At 34.7% G+C, this 21,197-nt stretch overlaps 2 protein-coding genes and 5 non-coding genes across 7 annotated transcripts; 6 read left to right on the top strand and 1 right to left on the bottom strand.

Moving 5' to 3' along the window:
• The first annotated feature begins 1,264 nt into the window (after positions 1 to 1,264).
• Positions 1,265 to 1,336, top strand: Trnah-gug. Its single transcript has one exon. It is a non-coding gene; the product is annotated as a tRNA-His (tRNA).
• A 1,405-nt stretch (positions 1,337 to 2,741) lies between these two features.
• Positions 2,742 to 2,813, top strand: Trnah-gug. Its single transcript has one exon. It is a non-coding gene; the product is annotated as a tRNA-His (tRNA).
• Positions 2,814 to 4,218: 1,405 nt separating this feature from the next.
• Trnah-gug lies at positions 4,219 to 4,290 on the top strand. The gene has a single exon. It is a non-coding gene; the product is annotated as a tRNA-His (tRNA).
• A 1,406-nt stretch (positions 4,291 to 5,696) lies between these two features.
• On the top strand, positions 5,697 to 5,768 carry Trnah-gug. Its single transcript has one exon. It is a non-coding gene; the product is annotated as a tRNA-His (tRNA).
• Positions 5,769 to 7,811: 2,043 nt separating this feature from the next.
• Positions 7,812 to 7,883, top strand: Trnah-gug. Its single transcript has one exon. It is a non-coding gene; the product is annotated as a tRNA-His (tRNA).
• A 3,245-nt stretch (positions 7,884 to 11,128) lies between these two features.
• LOC110464807 lies at positions 11,129 to 14,770 on the top strand (the record flags this gene model as incomplete). Its single annotated transcript, XM_021520246.1, has 8 exons — positions 11,129 to 11,300; positions 11,497 to 11,600; positions 11,850 to 11,975; positions 12,332 to 12,517; positions 13,066 to 13,181; positions 13,487 to 13,610; positions 13,986 to 13,994; positions 14,311 to 14,770. Coding segments are annotated over 8 exons (1,229 nt in total), but the record flags the coding sequence as incomplete, so codon positions are not given.
• A 2,174-nt stretch (positions 14,771 to 16,944) lies between these two features.
• On the bottom strand, positions 16,945 to 20,962 carry LOC110464816 (high affinity copper uptake protein 1-like). Its single transcript, XM_021520266.1, has 4 exons — positions 20,747 to 20,962; positions 19,170 to 19,236; positions 18,123 to 18,270; positions 16,945 to 17,302 (listed from the first exon to the last, which is right to left on the bottom strand). Exons 1-4 carry the CDS (start codon positions 20,795 to 20,797, stop codon positions 17,101 to 17,103), a joined length of 468 nt encoding a protein of 155 aa, XP_021375941.1. The 5' UTR covers positions 20,798 to 20,962; the 3' UTR covers positions 16,945 to 17,100.
• Positions 20,963 to 21,197: the final 235 nt, after the last annotated feature.

Consider the following 21,197-nt stretch of genomic DNA (forward strand, 5'->3'; position numbering starts at 1 on the left):
GGTCGCATATTTCCCGCATATTATAGAGGGTCGGAGTTCTGACGTAAATCGACGACAGACCGATATGAAAAAAGTCAATAAATCGTCAGAATAATTCGGACTACGATGAGACATAAAAGGACGAAGCAGCTGTATGATGCAGTGTAGGTTATTTTCGACATGCTGTATCTATAACCAAATCATGAAAAGGGTCAATCATCTGTGTGTGTTACAATATATTTGAATAATCTGAAAATGTATTTCGGTGTTAACTATAATTGAAGTCACTATTTACTCACTAATATGTAAATTGGAAGTAAATCCCAAAGGCGACGGGTTTATGTTAGGGTAGTTAATTGACTTGAAGATAATTCGGCGACGTAATGGTAAATGTCTAGATTGATATATGTTTATCACAGATTGGATAAATACTTTCCTTATATCATTTCTATCGGTATTCCATTGTAATGGAAAATTATGACACATTTACTTGTGTTAAGCACAGCACACTTTGTCTGGACTGTTGGTAACAGGACATAACGAGGTGGATATTAATTTAGGATATATTCAGTACTATCCAATATCTGTCTTCGTTCTACATGTAGTCTTTGGAATATAGGATAATCTGAATACAGTAGTTCCTTCCCCCTGGTAAAAGTCATCATAACTGCTTTATGATAGTTTCAAACTATAATCATACAGATATATTTATTTTGAATAACAATACATAAGATATTGTGACTGGTGTGAAGAAAACATTACCTATTCCTATAAGATTACGCACACCGGTAACACTATTAATAAACAATAACGCCCCTTCCGTACTATTGGCTGAGGCTGACGAAATCACTGCGTGTTCACTGCACCAAATTATTATAAAGGAAATAGTTCATTTTGGTTTTGTTCCAAAGCAATTTTTATATTCTGTAAGCCAGTGACATCATACTGATCTGATATACTCCCGGTATTATATATAAACACTGCTGATAACAAACATGCATTTGCTTACACATAACGTTTAAGCAGAGATAATACTTTCAATTTGTCGTAAAATGTGAATGAAATATATTTTGCCTTTTCGGAATGATAACAGTATTCTGAATGTTTACCAAAATAAGATGATGACACTATTAGCGTCCATTTTGTTTTAAGTAGTCAATAATGAGAAATGTACCTGGTCGATCTATAATCTACATGTATAGTGTTCAGTTACAGATGTTACGTCGTTATCTGGTTATAAAGAAATATATTTTAATAACACGCACTGTTCCTATCCGCCAATACAGCCGTGATCGTATAGTGGTTAGTACTTCGCGTTGTGGCCGCGACAACCCAGGTTCGAATCCTGGTCACGGCAGACGGCTGTGTCAGTCGCTGTTACGGCACGGCGGATTTTTTTTCATCTATTTATCAATACGTCATTGATTTTATTTGATACTTTCTTTACCAAATCTTTTAGTTTCAACTGTAATTTATACTTATTTATATTTCCATCTCTTTTGTCTTTAGCATCACCGATGAGTCCTAAAAGGACGAACCTGCTGTATGATGCAGTGTAGGTTATTTTCGACATGCTGAAAAGGGTCAATTATCTGTGTGTGTTACAATATTTGGATAATCTGAAAATGTATTTCGGTGTTAATTATAATTGAAGTCACTATTTACTCACTAATATGTAAATTGGAAGTAAATCCCAAAGGCGACGGTTTAATGTTAGGGTAGTTAATTGACTTGAAAATAATTCGGCGACGTAATGGTAAATGTCTAGATTGATATATGTTTATCACAGATTGGATAAATACTTTCCTTATATCATTTCTATCGGTATTCCATTGAAACGGAAAATTATGACACATTTACTTGTGTTAAGCACAGCACACTTTGTCTGGACTATTGGTAACAGGACATAACGAGGTGGATATTAATTTAGGATACATTCAGTACTATCCAATAATTGTCTTCGTTCTACATGTAGTCTTTGGAATATAGAATAATCTGAATACAGTAGTTCCTACACCCTGGTAAAAGTCACCATAACTGCTTTATGATAGTTTCAAACTATTATCATACAGATATATTTATTTTGAATAACAATACATAAGATATTGTGACTGGTGTGAAGAAAACATTACCTATTCCTATAAGATTACGCACACCGGTAACACTATTAATAAACAATAACGCCCCTTCAGTACTATTGGCTGAGACTGACGAAATCACTGCGTGTTCACTGCACCAAATTATTATAAAGTAAATAGTTCATTTTGGTTTTGTTCCAAAGCAATTTTTATATTCTGTTAATTGAAAATTGAACGTTTTCGCCATAAACACAGTTTAAATATCTCTCCTTACTATTCAATGGATTAAACAATATAACTGGTAACGTCAACTTATAATTAACACGGTAAGCCAGTGACATCATACTGATCTGATATACTCCCGGTGTTATATATAAACACTGCTGATAACAAACATGCATTTGCTTACACATAACGTTTAAGCAGAAATAATACTTTCAATTTGTCGTAAAATGTGAATGAAATATATTTGCCTTTTCGGAATGATAACAGTATTCTGAATGTTTACCAAAATAAGATGATGACACTATTAACGTCCATTTTGTTTTAAGTAGTCAATAATGAGAAATGTACCTGGTCGATCTATAATCTACATGTATAGTGTTTTGTTACAGATGTTACGTCGTTATCTGGTTATAAAGACACATATTTTAATAACACGTACTGTTCCTATCCGCCAATACAGCCGTGATCGTATAGTGGTTAGTACTTCGCGTTGTGGCCGCGACAACCCAGGTTCGAATCCTGGTCACGGCAGACGGCTGTGTCAGTCGCTGTTACGGCACGGCGGATTATTTTTCATCTATTTATCAATACGTCATTGATTTTATTTGATACTTTCTTTACCAAATCTTTTGGTTTCAACTGTAATTTATACTTATTTATATTTCCATCTCTTTTGTCTTTAGTATCACCGATGAGTCCTAAAAGGACGAACCTGCTTTATGATGCAGTGTAGGTTATTTTCGACATGCTGAAAAGGGTCAATCATCTGTGTGTGTTACAATATTTGGATAATCTGAAAATGTATTTCGGTGTTAATTATAATTGAAGTCACTATTTACTCACTAATATGTAAATTGGAAGTAAATCCCAAAGGCGACGGTTTAATGTTAGAGTAGTTAATTTACTTGAAGATAATTCGGCGACGTAATGGTAAATGTCTAGATTGATATATGTTTATCACAGATTGGATAAATACTTTCCTTATATCATTTCTATCGGTATTCCATTGAAACGGAAAATTATGACACATTTACTTGTGTTAAGCACAGCACACTTTGTCTGGACTATTGGTAACAGGACATAACGAGGTGGATATTAATTTAGGATACATTCAGTACTATCCAATAATTGTCTTCGTTCTACATGTAGTCTTTGGAATATAGAATAATCTGAATACAGTAGTTCCTACACCCTGGTAAAAGTCACCATAACTGCTTTATGATAGTTTCAAACTATTATCATACAGATATATTTATTTTGAATAACAATACATAAGATATTGTGACTGGTGTGAAGAAAACATTACCTATTCCTATAAGATTACGCACACCGGTAACACTATTAATAAACAATAACGCCCCTTCAGTACTATTGGCTGAGACTGACGAAATCACTGCGTGTTCACTGCACCAAATTATTATAAAGTAAATAGTTCATTTTGGTTTTGTTCCAAAGCAATTTTTATATTCTGTTAATTGAAAATTGAACGTTTTCGCCATAAACACAGTTTAAATATCTCTCCTTACTATTCAATGGATTAAACAATATAACTGGTAACGTCAACTTATAATTAACACGGTAAGCCAGTGACATCATACTGATCTGATATACTCCCGGTGTTATATATAAACACTGCTGATAACAAACATGCATTTGCTTACACATAACGTTTAAGCAGAAATAATACTTTCAATTTGTCGTAAAATGTGAATGAAATATATTTGCCTTTTCGGAATGATAACAGTATTCTGAATGTTTACCAAAATAAGATGATGACACTATTAACGTCCATTTTGTTTTAAGTAGTCAATAATGAGAAATGTACCTGGTCGATCTATAATCTACATGTATAGTGTTTTGTTACAGATGTTACGTCGTTATCTGGTTATAAAGACACATATTTTAATAACACGTACTGTTCCTATCCGCCAATACAGCCGTGATCGTATAGTGGTTAGTACTTCGCGTTGTGGCCGCGACAACCCAGGTTCGAATCCTGGTCACGGCAGACGGCTGTGTCAGTCGCTGTTACGGCACGGCGGATTATTTTTCATCTATTTATCAATACGTCATTGATTTTATTTGATACTTTCTTTACCAAATCTTTTGGTTTCAACTGTAATTTATACTTATTTATATTTCCATCTCTTTTGTCTTTAGTATCACCGATGAGTCCTAAAAGGACGAACCTGCTTTATGATGCAGTGTAGGTTATTTTCGACATGCTGAAAAGGGTCAATCATCTGTGTGTGTTACAATATTTGGATAATCTGAAAATGTATTTCGGTGTTAATTATAATTGAAGTCACTATTTACTCACTAATATGTAAATTGGAAGTAAATCCCAAAGGCGACGGTTTAATGTTAGAGTAGTTAATTTACTTGAAGATAATTCGGCGACGTAATGGTAAATGTCTAGATTGATATATGTTTATCACAGATTGGATAAATACTTTCCTTATATCATTTCTATCGGTATTCCATTGAAACGGAAAATTATGACACATTTACTTGTGTTAAGCACAGCACACTTTGTCTGGACTATTGGTAACAGGACATAACGAGGTGGATATTGATTTAGGATACATTCAGTACTATCCAATATCTGTCTTCGTTCTACATGTAGTCTTTGGAATATAGGATAATCTCAATACAGTAGTTCCTTCACCCTGGTAAAAGTCATCATAACTGCTTTATGATAGTTTCAAACTATTATCATACAGATATATTTATTTTGAATAACAATACATAAGATATTGTGACTGGTGTGAAGAAAACATTACCTATTCCTATAAGATTACGCACACGGGTAACACTATTAATAAACAATAACGACCCTTCAGTACTATTGGCTGAGGCTGACGAAATCACTGCGTGTTCACTGCACCAAATTACTATAAAGTAAATAGTTCATTTTGGTTTTGTTCCAAAGCAATTTTTATATTCTGTTAATTGAAAATTGAACGTTTTCGCCATAACCACAGTTTAAATATCTCTCTTTACTATTCAATGGATTAAACAATATAACTGGTAACGTCAACTTATAATTAACACGGTAAGCCAGTGACATCATCCTGATCTGATATACTCCCGGTGTTATATATAAACACTGCTGATAACAAACATGCATTTGCTTACACATAACGTTTAAGCCGATATAATACTTTCAATTTGTCGTAAAATGTGAATGAAATATATTTGCCTTTTCGGAATGATAACAGTATTCTGAATGTTTACCAAAATAAGATGATGACACTATTAACGTCCATTTTGTTTTAAGTAGTCAATAATGAAAAATGTACCTGGTCGATCTATAATCTACATGTATAGTGTTCTGTTATCAGATGTTACGTCGTTATCTGGTTATAAAGACACATATTTTAATAACACGTACTGTACCTATCCGCCAATACAGCCGTGATCGTATAGTGGTTAGTACTTCGCGTTGTGGCCGCGACAACCCAGGTTCGAATCCTGGTCACGGCAGACGGCTGTGTCAGTCGCTGTTACGGCACGGCGGATTATTATTATTCTTTCTATCAAAACCACTATTTTTTTTAAAGTTTTTAATCGTATGCTTTTTTTTGGATTATTAAAACGTAGTTCGGTTATAATTGTAGTCGTGGCCCTGTAAAATTAAATGTACATCAGCATTAAGTTAGCAAACTACTGTAAAGAGAACTTTTACGTGTTTGAGTTAAAAGATCAGAGTTGTATTTGTTGACTGGAGATCCTATAAGTACTGTCATTTATATGTAGATCAATAATCCGAGTATATCAATTCATGTGTAATAGAAAACTGTGTGATATAACATTCAAATTGAATTAACATTAAAATTGTGTAGTTTAGCATTCAAATTGTGTGATATAACATAGTATATATGTCTATTGATTTTACATACAGGTCACACCCTTTTGATTTTACAAACAGGTGACACCCTATTGATTTTACATACAGGTCACACCTTTATTTTTACAAACAGGTGACATTCTATTGATTTTACATACAGGTCACACCCCTTTTTTACAAAGAGGTGACACTCTATTGATTTTGCAAACAGGTCACACCTTTTTTTTACAAACAGGTGACATTCTATTGATTTTACAAACAGGTCACACCTTTTTTTTTACAAACAGGTGACATCCTATTGATGGTAAGAACAGGTGCCACTCTTTTGATGTTACCAACACTTGACATCCTATTTATGTTACAAACAGGTGACATCCTTTTGATTTTACAAATAGGTGACATTCTTTTGATGTTACAAACAGGTGACACCCTATTTATTTTACAAAGAGGTGACACCCTATTGATTTCCAAACAGGTGACATCCTATTAATTTTGCAAACAGGTGACATCCTATTCGTTTTACAAACAGGTGACATCCTTTTGATTTTTCAAATAGGTGACATTCTTTTGATTTTACAAACAGGTGATACCCTATTTATTTTACAAAGAGGTGACACCCTATTCATTTACAAACATGTCACATCCTTTTGATTTTACAAACATGTCACATCCTTTTGATTTTACAAACAGGTGACACCCTATTGATGATATAAGCAGGTGCCACTCTTTTGAAGTTACCAACACGTGACATCCTATTTATGAACAGGTGACATCCTTTTGATTTTACAAACAGGTGACATCCTACAGATGTTACAAACAGGTGACACCCTATTGCATTATAGATTGATACTTAAGGGAAAAAAGCAATTATCATACTTGCATATGCTTAAAAGCTGTCCTAATATGCAGGTTTATATACTAGTTTTGATGTGTCTGCTGCTCTTACTCTACTGTTTGTTTAGTATACTCAGACGATGTAGATATATAAGATGGAGTTTGAGGCCCATCAACTATTATCATTAGTAGGCAAGTCTAAGTTTTAATGTTTACTCCGTTTTATTTTCTTATAGGACTTGATTTGCAGGATTTAATTTCTGATCTGTCATTGCATAATGAAATTTTATTGTGATTTTTCTTGTTTTTGATAATCTGATATAATTGAGTAAAAATACACAATGGATCTAGTTGCGACATCCAAACTCCCACTTTGATACAATATCGTAAGTCGCGCTAACATTATTTATAGCAATATAGCAGCATCATAATATTAGCGTAAAATAAACGCGCTAAAAACAAAAGCAAAACGAAAAATACCCTTCTGTTTCTATTATCTATATCGTTATGTCATAAGATGTACCGTTATCGCCTTCTCCATATTACTAAATATCAGGTTACACAGTTGTGAAGGTCATTTGATAAGTGAGGACACTAAATTACAGCTTAAAATAGTTATAGGTAAGCAAATAAAACATTTCCTTTTAGTATAAATAAATATTCAATCCAATCTACACGTTTCATGTATGTATAGCATTTCCCTGGTATATTATATGTAAGTGAAGGGTTGGGATAAGTATTGAACATATAAACAATTATAGGTTTTATATGCATGTCTACAGTACATTTTGTAGTCGATAAGCACACGGACTTTTTAAAACGACGTCCTCATATCCGCCAATACAGCCGTGATCGTATAGTGGTTAGTACTTCGCGTTGTGGCCGCGACAACCCAGGTTCGAATCCTGGTCACGGCAGATGGCTGTGTCAGTCGCTGTTACGGCACGGTGGATTCATTTTTATATATTTATCATTATGTCATTGATTTTATTTCATTGTTTCTTTACAATGTGTTTTCAGTTTTTCAATTTTTTTTTAGACTTATTTATATTTCCATCTCTTTGGTCCCTAGCATCACCGATGAGTCATAAACGGACGAACCTGCTGTATGATGCAGTGTAGGTTATTTTCGACATGCTATACCTATAGCCAAATCATGAAAAGGGTCAATCATCTGTGTGTGTTACAATATATTTGAATAATCTGAAAATGTATTTCGGTGTTAACAATAATTGAAGTCACTATTTACTCACTGATATGTTGGAAGTAAATCCCAAAGGCGACGGTTTAATGTTAGGGTAGTTAACGGCGCCATGTGACCGCAATTACAATATACGTAATAAAGACTCCTGGGATGATGACAACGACGAATACTGTAACAGATACAACGGAGGAAATAACCGTTCTTGGAACTACAACGATGCACGTGACAACTTTGACTAGCGTTAACAAAAAAACACCTTAACCGACTTCACTACTCGCAGATACTCCGTACTTACTGTGATGACATGGAACGTCCTCACGGCGAGCTAGCGGCAAATTGAATATTTGAGTTGCGTCGGTTTTTCAAGTAGTGGAGTGGAGCGAGACTGGTACTAACTGTAATGACATGGAGCGTCAGAGGAATTTTCTCCTCGAGCAAATGTGTTGTCAAACTGCTACTTGAAACGGATTGTGACGTTATGGTGATTACAGAACACAAACTGTGCCACAAATCCCATACATATTTAGACTATCGACGGAAATCACTATGCAATACTTGCAAACTGTTACGAAAACTCGAACGGTGGAACAGGAGTTGCCTTTTCAATTAAAAAGTCTTTGCAATATAGCATTCGGAAACTGGACGATGTAACAAATGAACGCATAGTTGCTATTGAAGTCACAGGTACATGTATAACGCTGGACAGTCCCATATACATATTTGGTGTGTTCATGCAAAGTGATAGCGACATAAAAGCATACTGTGAAACGTTACAGACGTTACATGATCTAGTAACGTTCTATGATCAACGAGGACAACTTATCACAGCGGGTGATTTCAATGCAAGGATTATGGATAATCCGACGTACTCTATTTAACAGTCAACCTACAAGAACTGGCAAGGATTACGCGTTCAGATCATGCCAATCGACGTTAGGTTATATATTCACAGACCAATCAACAGTTGCGAACATTACATACAACCGAATATTAGACGACGGCGATATTGAAATAGCATCCGACCACTTACCAGTAGTCTGTTCATTAGACCTCAGTATTCCATACTTCGGGGTAAAAGAAACTAGCCACAAAAATCATACGTCATGGGATATAGCAAGTGTAGACCATTTGATCGCGTACCAATTAGTTCTGACGGAAAAACTCAGTAGAATTCAGGATTTTGATATGTCTACACAACTTGGAGTAGACGCGTTATCTGAACAACTATCGTTATGTATGTTGCTTTCGTCAGATGAAGCAATTCCAAAACGTCAACTCAAACAGTATCTAAAGCCGTACTGGACACCGGATATAGAAAATGCGCATAATGTAGCTCTATATAAAAGACAGTTGTGGATAAATGAAAATAGACCGCGAGGGAAGCAAAATAAAACATATAAAGACTACAAACATATTCCGGAATATGCATCAAAAATCACATAGAACATATATAGACGAGCTCGATAATACTGCTGAATTAGATAAAGATAGTTCTGGCGGACAATACGGAAACGAAAGAACCCATCTCCAGACATATGTACAGCATTGACTCATTGAGGTAATGTATGTAGGGATCCTATTGGAATTGTAGACATTTTCGCAGACTTCTTTGTAAAACTTTACGTGGATAATTTAAAAGGAAAGACGGATTTCAAACCACCATAAAGATACGTCGATGAATTAGAGTCAATATTTACGTTTGACGAGATCATTGTGTGTATACGGCAGTTGAAATTGAATAAATCACCTGGTATTGACAATATTACAAATGAACACATCAGATATGGCGGGAAACTGCTAATAGATAAATTAAGTGAACTGTTCAACTACATTCGAATATCTGGGGAAATATCAAAAACGTGGAAAATGGGAGTTATAGTTCCGATAAATAACGGTGGACATAACAAGAAGAGTGACCCCAATAATCTTATCAATTAACTGTGCTAACCCATATGTTGCTGACGATATCGCACTCATTAGTACTAGTCCAAGAGCTCTTCAGTGTCTGCTGAACATCGCAGGAGAATATGCTAAAAAATGGAATTTTACATTTAACTCTTTGAAATGCTCTATCATTTCGTTCAAAACGTGTGTCACTAATGTCCCGTGGACATTGAATGGGGATATCATCAAAACTGTGGACTCCGAAATTTATCTAGGAATTGATGTATCATCTGACCTAAAGTGTTCAAATGCTGTAGAAAAAGCCTGTAGAAAAGATAGAAATATGCTACATGCTATTTCTCGTATGGGATCAGACTGTGCACACACAAAGCCGCTAACATATGTAAACATTTATAAAAAAGCAATACTTCCTACCGCATTGTATGGGTCGGAAATGTGGAATAACCTAACGGCGAAAGACAAACAACAATCAGATGTATTCCAGCAATACACGGCAAAAATGATTCTGAATGTGAGGAAATCTTCGAGATCGGATATGTGTGAAACGATTCTAGGCATTAACAGAATTAATAGTGAAATTTCTACAGTGTCTAATCAGTAGTAACAAAGGATTTCTTCATTCGTAGACTCTTGAAATTCTTAGAACATGAGGAAAGGTCGAAGAAACAGGGTGGATTCGTGCCGATATAATTGACATTCTTCAAAAATGCAAATTAACACCGTATATGTGTCAATATGCCGAAGATGGAAACTTTCCAGCACGACGCGAGTGGAATACGCGAAAACACACTACTGAAAGCAAGAATGAACATACCATACAAAAACAGTTCAATGCTTAAGTAAATACATGTCTGTTGTGCATGTATATATGTTATCTTATCGTAACGTCTTAGTGCGTTACAACATAATTGGAACACATACCTGTACATTGCATTTTTCTTTGTTTATGTATAACTATATATTATTCTGCTTCCGATATGTTTGAGCACTTGATGCTATTCACTGTGTTATTATCTAGACTTCATTGACAATACTTGATACGATTGTTTTCAGATGGAGCGTGTACTTTCCCGACCGAGATAGACGGTGAGTGGTATAGCGCACACAAAGGGATACTGACCTTCAACTCCACCACAATGGCCGGCTACCCCATCGCCATGTCAGCTCTAGTTCCCTCCCTTGATTTTACGTGTGAGGAACAAAGTGGTTTTAAATACTTACTCAGGTGAGTGAGGTCAAATCAATCATAATTCATCTGTAATGATAAAGTTTGTAACATTTTTGGTGGTACTGTTTGGCTGAAATATTTGCTAGGTATTACCTGCATGTGGTGATGTTACGGCCAAACTTTAATGTGTACTATTACTTTGTTCCAAGTGCCACACTGTCTTAATGTGTGATGTTGCTGTTTTCGTTACTAGAGCCACGGAGACAGCGTTTATATTTGGAAACAACTTTCGAGGCTTCCTGTGTATAGATCTACGCCGAGTATCACAGTACAAGTACTATTACTACATGGGCACAAGTATGTATGAACACATGCGAACTGTTAAAAAATTCATCAAGGCCATTACTGTTCATTATGATATATACTTTCTTAAGACCAACATTCTTGGAAATATAATAACTTATTACGACTTTCACGAAATTTGTCATTTTTTTTTTAATAATTTTTACTCAATTACCCTGCATGTCGAATAAAGAAATTAGTAACAACTTGTGATTACAAATTGCAATGCTTATCATACATTATAAACTGTGTGGTATGTTACAGAAATAAGTTCCACCAACAATGACAACATCTACGCCCGAGTAGACGGGGTAACTGTGGCTATGGCTGATGCTTGTAACGAACCAGAGCCTTATCATGATGGAGCCTTCATCACACTCATCAAAAACGGTAGGCTTCACTCAACACAAAACTATGTCTACCTAAGTTCTGAACAGTGCATTTGGCTTAAAACTGAGAGTGAGGAAAAAGTTTACCCACTTTTCTCAAGACAGAGTAATTATTTATACAATCTGAAGAAATTACAGTATTAGTAGCTACAAAATAGCCCTCTGGTGAAAGTACATTAATTACTTTACAGTTTTTGTTTATGGACTAGATTTTCTTATAAATTTAATTTATTTTACAGGTCGTATTAAAACTTTACCCTTTGAATGCTATGCCTATAATTTTAGGATGATTGTATCGTTAATATGAGATTTTAACGTTGGCATGCTTATTAAATGTTTACCATTATCTGTAAAAAGGTTCCGTCGAATCTGGCCACGCACAGGCCACTTGCCCAGAACAACTCCTGGCTAAGTACGACAATGTTACTGTATCAAATGCGGCAGAAAGTACACCGTGCACCGGAAGTACAGTTGACGCATGCTCTGACACGACAATTCTAAACCACACGTATGCCTCGTGTACATCAGGTCTTATATTCTCAAGTGAGTACATCTATATTACATAGTATATTATTATCTACAGATTTAGATCGATATTTCTAAGTATGACGGCACTTTCTAGTTGCAACAGGCGATGTGATTTCTCATTCACTATTGTTTTCTTTTCTCTGAATAATATGCTATATGCATCATAGAAAGCAACATTTTTAAATAATATCTTCATCTGTTAGCATATACGCAATGGTAATGCGCTGCCAAACAAAATACGCATATGCCAAAGCTCAATTCACTTTGGAAGAACATTAATATTATGTATATGCAAATTGGAACACTGTGCAAACAAAACACACAGTGTTGCAGTGTGTTATAGTTAACATCGTTTCAATACGATGAACGTTTCAATACTATGAACGTTTGATTCAGTGATTGTATGGAAGAAAAAGTGCGGAAATTTAAGAATATTTTGATGAGTAAGAACAAAGTAGCAAATGTAATTTACCCAGATTGGAAGATGTTGCGTAAAGTAAATACCGCAGATGATCTTCATTTATTTCATCTAACATTGCTCCTCCATTGTACAAATACTACAGGCGGAGGCTCCTTGACATGTCTACATTCTGTCGTCAGTGACAACTTCACGTATCTGTCCGTGTGGAACAATGACGTCACGGTAGACGGCTCCACGACATACCGATTCAGCTGTTTTGTAAGTAAACTCAATCTATCTAAACTTAGATGTGTGATTAGGACCATAGCACTGCTATACAATGTGTGTTATATATTTGATGTGTCACAATGTCCTGACATCATTTGTGCGAAAAGTGTACTCATTTGGATGATATTTTAAAATAAGTTAAGTATTTTTTATATATCATAGTCTTATTTGACACAAATTTTGCTTATATAATAAATATTTTGTTTGGTACAAAAATCAATAAGGTACAAAGTCCCGATCAATATGCTTGTACTAGTTTTGGAATATTTGAATACCATGTTGTTCCGTACTGACAGGTGATCTCCCAGACTGGAGAAGTGACGTATGCTACAGAAGTGCCTAACTATTGTACAGACTCCACCCAGACCTCCACATCTGTCACCAGTCCAGGGATCGTCCATGTCTACTCCTCTAGAACAGGTGAGATGGTAAAGAAATAATTTAATAATCACCGTGGTCGGTTAAACACATGTTTCTTATACGTGGCGTGTAAACTGTATTTACTTAAACCATGTATAATATGAAACATATCACTTTCTACTGCCTAATCTGAGCGGCAGTTTATTGCAAATTACTTCGGTAATCATCTGTTGTTGTAGGGGTAACATTTTCAAGTTTGATCAGAAGTTATCTAATGAAAAACTGCAGGTAAATTCAATGTTGAATATAACGAGGACTCTGCGGTCAAAGAAATTAACACTGTGATTTGTTTATGTCTACATAAACGTATACATGTTATCGTTGATATTCATAAATGCACATATGATTAATGCTGATATTTTTGTTTCTTTACAGAAACCTGTGGTAAGTCCAAGTACAAATACGTTTTCAATAATATCTGTTGGTTATTTGTTTTCGATGTCAATGCAATGATAAAACACTACACTGTACGTTTAAGTAGAAGTGAGGAGAGGACTAAGATATAACTAACGCCCATAGTTTAATATAGGAGATACAATACTTGGTTTTGTGCCTAAATGTAGCTTTAATGATAAAATTTACACATATTACTACCATTTCTTTTTATGGTTGATAACTATTGCATGATTCGTTAGCTAGACGTTAGATACAAAACTCAAAGAGTGTTGTATACTAATATTTATACCTAATTTATTTTCAGTTGCAACCTCGGCCCTGCCTGACTATATGACGTACATTATAATCATCGTAGTTGGTTTTGTCGCACTCGTAGTACTTATCATTGTCATGGTAATATGCATCAAGAATCGAAAGAAACTGAAAGATTGTTGCAGGAGACGTTGCCGAAATAAGAAAGAGAAAAGGAAAAGTTCTGGTACAAGTTGTCACTCCCGGAGAGGTCTGACGCCGTTAGATGCCAAGCGCAGAGAGTGGCGTATAAATAAAATCAGTTTGAACATGATACAGCCGGTGGGCAAAGTAGAGCTACTTTATCATACACGTCCTTCTATTAAAAATAATAACTCTAGACGGTCCTCGTTGAGCAGTATTGCTAGTTTTGGGAGCATGTTCAGTCTGAACTTCAAGTCGTGAGCGTGTCTGTGACTATGATATGTATCTGACACTGGTGCTATAGGATAAACCATTGTATATACAATGTATGATAAGGATCTATATTATGGTCTATATTGTGGTCTACATGGGGCCACACTTAACGCGTACTTGACAAACCCTCAACATAAACCAAGATGCTGACCGAGTACCATATAAACAGCGTCACGTCGTTAACCAAGGTTTAAAAGGTGTTTGCGTTTAGTTTATATATAGTGACCTTCCACATCATTCTTACATAGAAAGAATGTCTTTGAACACACTATGAACAACGTTATTCAAAGATGATTTAAGGTAAACGATGCTGGCTACCTGTGTCCGCACTAGTATAAAATAATATACTATGAATGTATTGAGAAGACAAGCGTGCATTTATATGCTTTGCGTTATCTGTGATACATATTTATTGAATAATTAATACTATATATAATTGCGTGACTGTGATATATATATATTTAAGGAATACTTAATACTATCTATAAGTGTGTGACTGTGATACATATATTTAAGGAATACTTAATAGTATCTATAATTGTGTGACTGTGAAACATATATTTAAGGAATACTTAATACTATCTATAATTGTGTGACTGTGATACATATATTTAAGGAATACTTAATACTATCTATAAGTGTGTGACTGTGATATATACGTGTATTTTTTGAGCAGAAGTATAAGAGTATTATTTTGACGATATAAAAACCGCATTTTACACAGTAACATTTGAACAAATACGGGTGCTGTGATATTTTTTTTTTTATAAAATGTAAATACTGTTTAACTGAAATAATTACACGCTCAACTACAGTAATTGAGTCACAGTATTGATTACTTGCTAACCTGTATTTCATTGGAAGATATATTTGTTGGATAATTCCGGAGTCAATAGTTCACAACTTAATTGATGGAGAATTTCATCATCTTAATGGTATGTCAGTGGTAATGTTCTTGTCACTTTTCTTACATCTGGCTTTATATACACTTGCTATTTCACTGAGGAAAATGTAAAGAAAGAATTGAAAAATGAAAGCGATACATGTTTTTAAGAGAAAGAAAGTACTTCCATCATGCGTTATGTGTTATTTGAATACAAAGTATCATTGCTTGTATCTATTTGACTGTGATATTAATAGGTTCTTCATGGAACGAAGTATTTACCATATTATGTTTACGCTGTGATGATAAACGAATTCATTATATTATGAGTGATAAGTGTTTTATATGTACTCAGTGAACTTACTCCATGTGATGACCCATGACCTTTAATAGATGTGGATTATGTGTTATATTCTCATTCTCATGAATAAGTACGTAAAGGTCAAGTCTCGAAATCCATTGTTCGCGAAAGACAGTAATCTTCACTCATTCTTACATCAATTGAGTCCCATTTGTAGGATTTTTCTGACACAGATTGATATACATCATTGTTAATTATTACGAAGTGCATGTTGTTTAGATCTGATGTAAAATGAACATTTTTAACGACTGTTTACATGAATAAAATGTATTGTATACAATTCCAGTGTTGTGTGCCATTAATAATATTTTCTTGATCTCTGCTTGGGATATTCATACTTGCCGGTTACATTCCTCGAGTAGGTATGCCTACCTGTTCACTAATGTTTAGGTGTATCAAGTACATGATGGTTACCTCTGAAACAACATGTATTAAAGTTATAACATCAATGCTGAAAAACTAAAATTTTCAAATAAATTATATTATATGTTATTATTGCAATTATTATTCACATGAAAAAAACATATTTCTTCATTAGAATGCAATGTGTTATATCAACTTTTAGTTCACGGAATTTTCATCTCATGTGTAAAATGACAGAAAACATGAGATTTGACGGGTTCCTTTTATCTTCAGACTGATATGTTTATGGGGGACCTGGTAATGTTATTTGACATTGTCCATGTAGAAGATGTGAAACAAGTCCTCGTTTCAGAGTATTTTAAATGCACCCACTTTAGAGCGTTTAAACCCCCCCAAAAGACAACATCAAACCGAACTTTTTTTTTCTTCTAAGGATTTACATAACTATGTTCATTAACATATATTTCAATTCGTACACACGACGTCATAAGATTTTTTTTTCTGACATCAAATGAGTTTTTGTTTTACATTTGCTATAAGAAAGCTTCAATGAACTTTACAAAATAAAATTTTGTGCATTTGATAATAATAACTAGCTAGAGAAAATACACATAATTCAAATACAAATGTTAAAGAAGTAAAGTACTTTGGTATTTATTGGTGACCTCCCTTTACCAGAGCATCATATGTTGACTGTAAAATTAAATACGGAACATCATGCATTTCGTGTTTGTTTGAAGTTTGATGAACGTATGGTCATTCGCACAACATCATTTGTTTTAGTGGCAGTGCTCAAAGGTGTCACCTTTTGACGTAGATGCCGGAGCAAACACAAAATAACCAAGCATTGCTCCGAGTAACAGGGCCATACATAGCCACGCGTTATACGTCATAAAGATCAGCATCATGCTGTAGCTCCATAGCATCTGTACCACGTGGAGGACGGCCTGCAGCACGTGTCCATACGTAAACATGTCTCTCCTGTAACGACAACGTCGGCTATAAGTAAAAGTACAATTATAACGTAAACATGTCCAGATGTTACTGCAAATGATGATGTATATATAGTGTCTTTTTAACATATCGTTCTGTAGACCGAAATGATATTATACTAAGGTAATAAAATTATTACAGTATTGTGTCAGTATGGAAGTTATATAGATAAATGCATTTTAAAAGCCTTTTATATTTAAAACAGAGGTTTGACGGCTATATGCAAGAATGCACTTGAAGAGTAATATGCAGTAAGTTTTGAAACGTATTTTCGCTGTAATCTTCACTTCATTGTTGTACTTCTATAATATATTTACGTTACCACCAACTACACACAACTACACACAACTACACACACAACTACACACAACTATACACAACTACACACAACTACACACAACCACACACAACCACACACAACTACACAAAACCACACACAACTACACACAACTACACACAACCACACACAACTACGGTCGGTATACTTACTGCACTATGATGATATAACTGATATATGAAATAATCAATATTAAATGATATAAACCATCAACAAACACACTTGTACGACTGTACTAACAAGCCGATAATCACGTATCATGATTGTTAAATAACATTTGAAATGAACAATTTTACTGTCCACTCTTTACGTCATTAGACTGTCCTTTACGTCAATAGAGTGTCCTTTACGTCAGTAGACTGTCCTTTACGTCAGTAGACTGTCCTTTGCGTCAGTAGACTGTCCTTTATGTCAGTAGACTGTCCACTCTTTACGTCAGTAGACTGTCCTTTATGTCAGACATATACTAACCACGTCCATTTGATTTTTTGCTTGGTGCCTGGTTCCACGGGGTTGACATGTCTAACCGGCAGCCAAAAAAAGCAACAATCCCTCAAAGTCTTCAGTCCCTCGTACAGAAATGCAAAGACGAACACGCATAAACAGCCTCCGAGTAATCCTAATGGTATAATATGATAGAGCATGTATTACAAGATATTGTATTGGTTTCGACATTATTCAAATTCTCTTATGAGATAAATTTGTATGTGTATAAACCCATGTTTGTTAATAGGGGTTTCTTTCAGGAAACAAGAAGAAAAAAGTTCAAATTAAGAAACAATATATACCTAAATATCCTATTTCCGTAGCCTTACCATTGCAGACGTGATATAAAAGATATACTGGAACTACTTTTTACAATAAAATGTATGGTCTGTTATTTCGGTCTGTACTTTTTTTTACCTTGACATTTTGTTTCATGATAATTATAAAAATTAAATATATATATAAATTTAAACAGAAAATTTCTACATGTTCCAAACCAAAATGAGTTTTTGTTGTCATTTTTAACTCTCTGTGTAGGAAATTGTGAAGAAATAATTTTGTCGGACGAAATTATTTCTAAGGGATATGCAACTATCTATCGACCTCATTACAACTTTAATCTATATAATATTAATTGCTTCAATACAGCTTCGTTACATTTTCAAATTCACTTCCACATACACATTATGTGGCTGCATAAGTGTCAAAAACCAATAGTCAACCGTTGATATACAATCAAATGTGGTAATACACTTTATTTGAGAATACGCCGTCCTTAAAATAAGCCCTGGATTACAGGTAGTAACACATTTCACTGTCAGCCTTAACAGGGTTTTCTGATAAACATCACATCACATAATATATTATTGAGAAACTAAAATATGACGAATATTATAGTTTCCGTGGAAAATATACTGAAAATAAGCCTTGGCCTATTATGGGATTTTTAGGGTATTGCTCTGACATATAGTAAATGAGGTCAGTACTCTAGATACCCAGTATAATGTATACTGAAGTTAACAGATACTTTACCTTTATTAGATGATGTCTTGAACGCTTGAAATAATATGTATTGACACGGCTCTGTGTGGAAATACATCTAGGAGGAAATGGAAGAAAGCTGGAACTTGTGATTATAGTTTAAAATTACCATGCCACAATCCGGCGGAAAAACTGCGGTTAAATTGAACCATAAAATCACAGAATTTTTATTTAGAATATAGGTAGGAAGATATTCCAAATTGCAACTTAAATCTATGGAAAGTATAAGCGTGCGAAGCCTTTTCCTGACTGTAACTTATACCACAAGCCGCAGGGATGAAGCCATATTAACGTGATTAGTATACATAAGTCAATTCACGAGATGCCACGAGAACAGAATCCATCGAATGACAACTATGTGTTCGACTGGGTCAGATGTAATATTTACACAATACTTCTTGTTCGACAGAGTCAGAGGTAATATTTACACAATACTTCTTGTTCGACAGGCTCAGAGGTAATATTTACACAATACTTCTTGTTCGACAGAGTCAGATGTAATATTTACACAATACTTCTTGTTCGACAGGCTCAGAGGTAATATTTACACAATACTTCTTGTTCGACAGAGTCAGATGTAATATTTACACAATACTTCTTGTTCGACAGAGTCAGATGTAATATTCACACAATACTCCTTGTTCGACAGAGTCAGAGGTAATGTTTACACAATACTTATTGTTCGACAGAGTCAGAGGTGGTATTAACACGATACTTACTGTTCGACAGGCTCAGAGGTGATGTTTACACAATACTTATTGTACGACTGGGTCAGATGTTATATTTACACAATACTTCTTGTTCGATAGAGTCAGAGGTGGTATTAACACAATACTTATTGTTCGACAGGGTCAGAGGTAATGTTTACACAATACTTATTGTTCGACAGAGTCAGAGGTGGTATCAACACAATACTTATTGTTCGACAGGCTCAGAGGTAATGTTTACACCATACACGTACTTTTATCTAAGTTGATGACGACCTAGTACGTCACCTGCTATGATAAACGACCTTATATTTCACTTATGAAATAGTATTAACACAAATGATCACGATAGTATAAGAAGCGTAAATTTCATCACTTTAAAAGGTCCCATTGGGGCTTGCGTGATATTATATAAAATCATCGAATTCTTTACGGCACGTAAGCAAATAAAATGTAAACTTCTTCTGTTTGTATTGACACATTTAAGGCCCTGCGTTTGGTATTCCGTTAATAGCTTTTGCTATGTAGGAAAAATAAAGAAATACCAGTTATTTACTGCTGATAAGAAAAAGAGGTTAGCAGCACAGTACCTTTAAATTATGTCTTGATACCATTTTGATACCACTTTCGTATCGACTGTTATGTTTGTATGATATTTGGTTTCTCCTTCAGTTATTCTTGGCATTTCTGATGGCATCACATATAATTTGGTGTGTCCGTAGTTACTGTTGTGTTTTCGTACCGTTTGTCTTTGTAGGATGACATTGTGATATCAATAAATTGTTCTATTATATATCACATTGATGCATTAAAAATAAGTTTGAATATTCTTTGAGTTATTTATCACAAGACAATACTTACAGCCATGCTGGGAATTCCACACTCCTCAGGATACGTATTATTATCCGCCATTATTGGGCTCTCTGTTTCCGAATACAAACCAGTGTAACCCTTTTAAAATCTATGACAATATTTATTCACCCTTTGGTGACAGGTTACCAGCATTTTCACGTACCAGGTGTTTACAGTATGTCATTTTTATATCACCAATTTCATGTAAACGCATACTTATCAGAGGTATATACACATCTTTCGCCATTAAGTCAGTGTTGCTGTTCATGATCGTGACTCGTAATACCAGGGTTCTAACTGTAAACATGTGATGCTTGTAAGGTTGCGTGGATTTTCACCGTCACGTTTCAAAATCTGTCCAAATAACGGTCACTGATTGGAGTACTCATGGTTGTATATTGATACTAATAAATATTTGCAACTGCTGGTTACACAGATCCTGAAATTACTGAAATTTTCA

Source organism: Mizuhopecten yessoensis, unplaced genomic scaffold (genome assembly GCF_002113885.1).
Source record: "Mizuhopecten yessoensis strain PY_sf001 unplaced genomic scaffold, ASM211388v2 scaffold11035, whole genome shotgun sequence".
In the NCBI taxonomy this organism is placed as follows: Eukaryota; Metazoa; Mollusca; class Bivalvia; order Pectinida; family Pectinidae; genus Mizuhopecten; species Mizuhopecten yessoensis.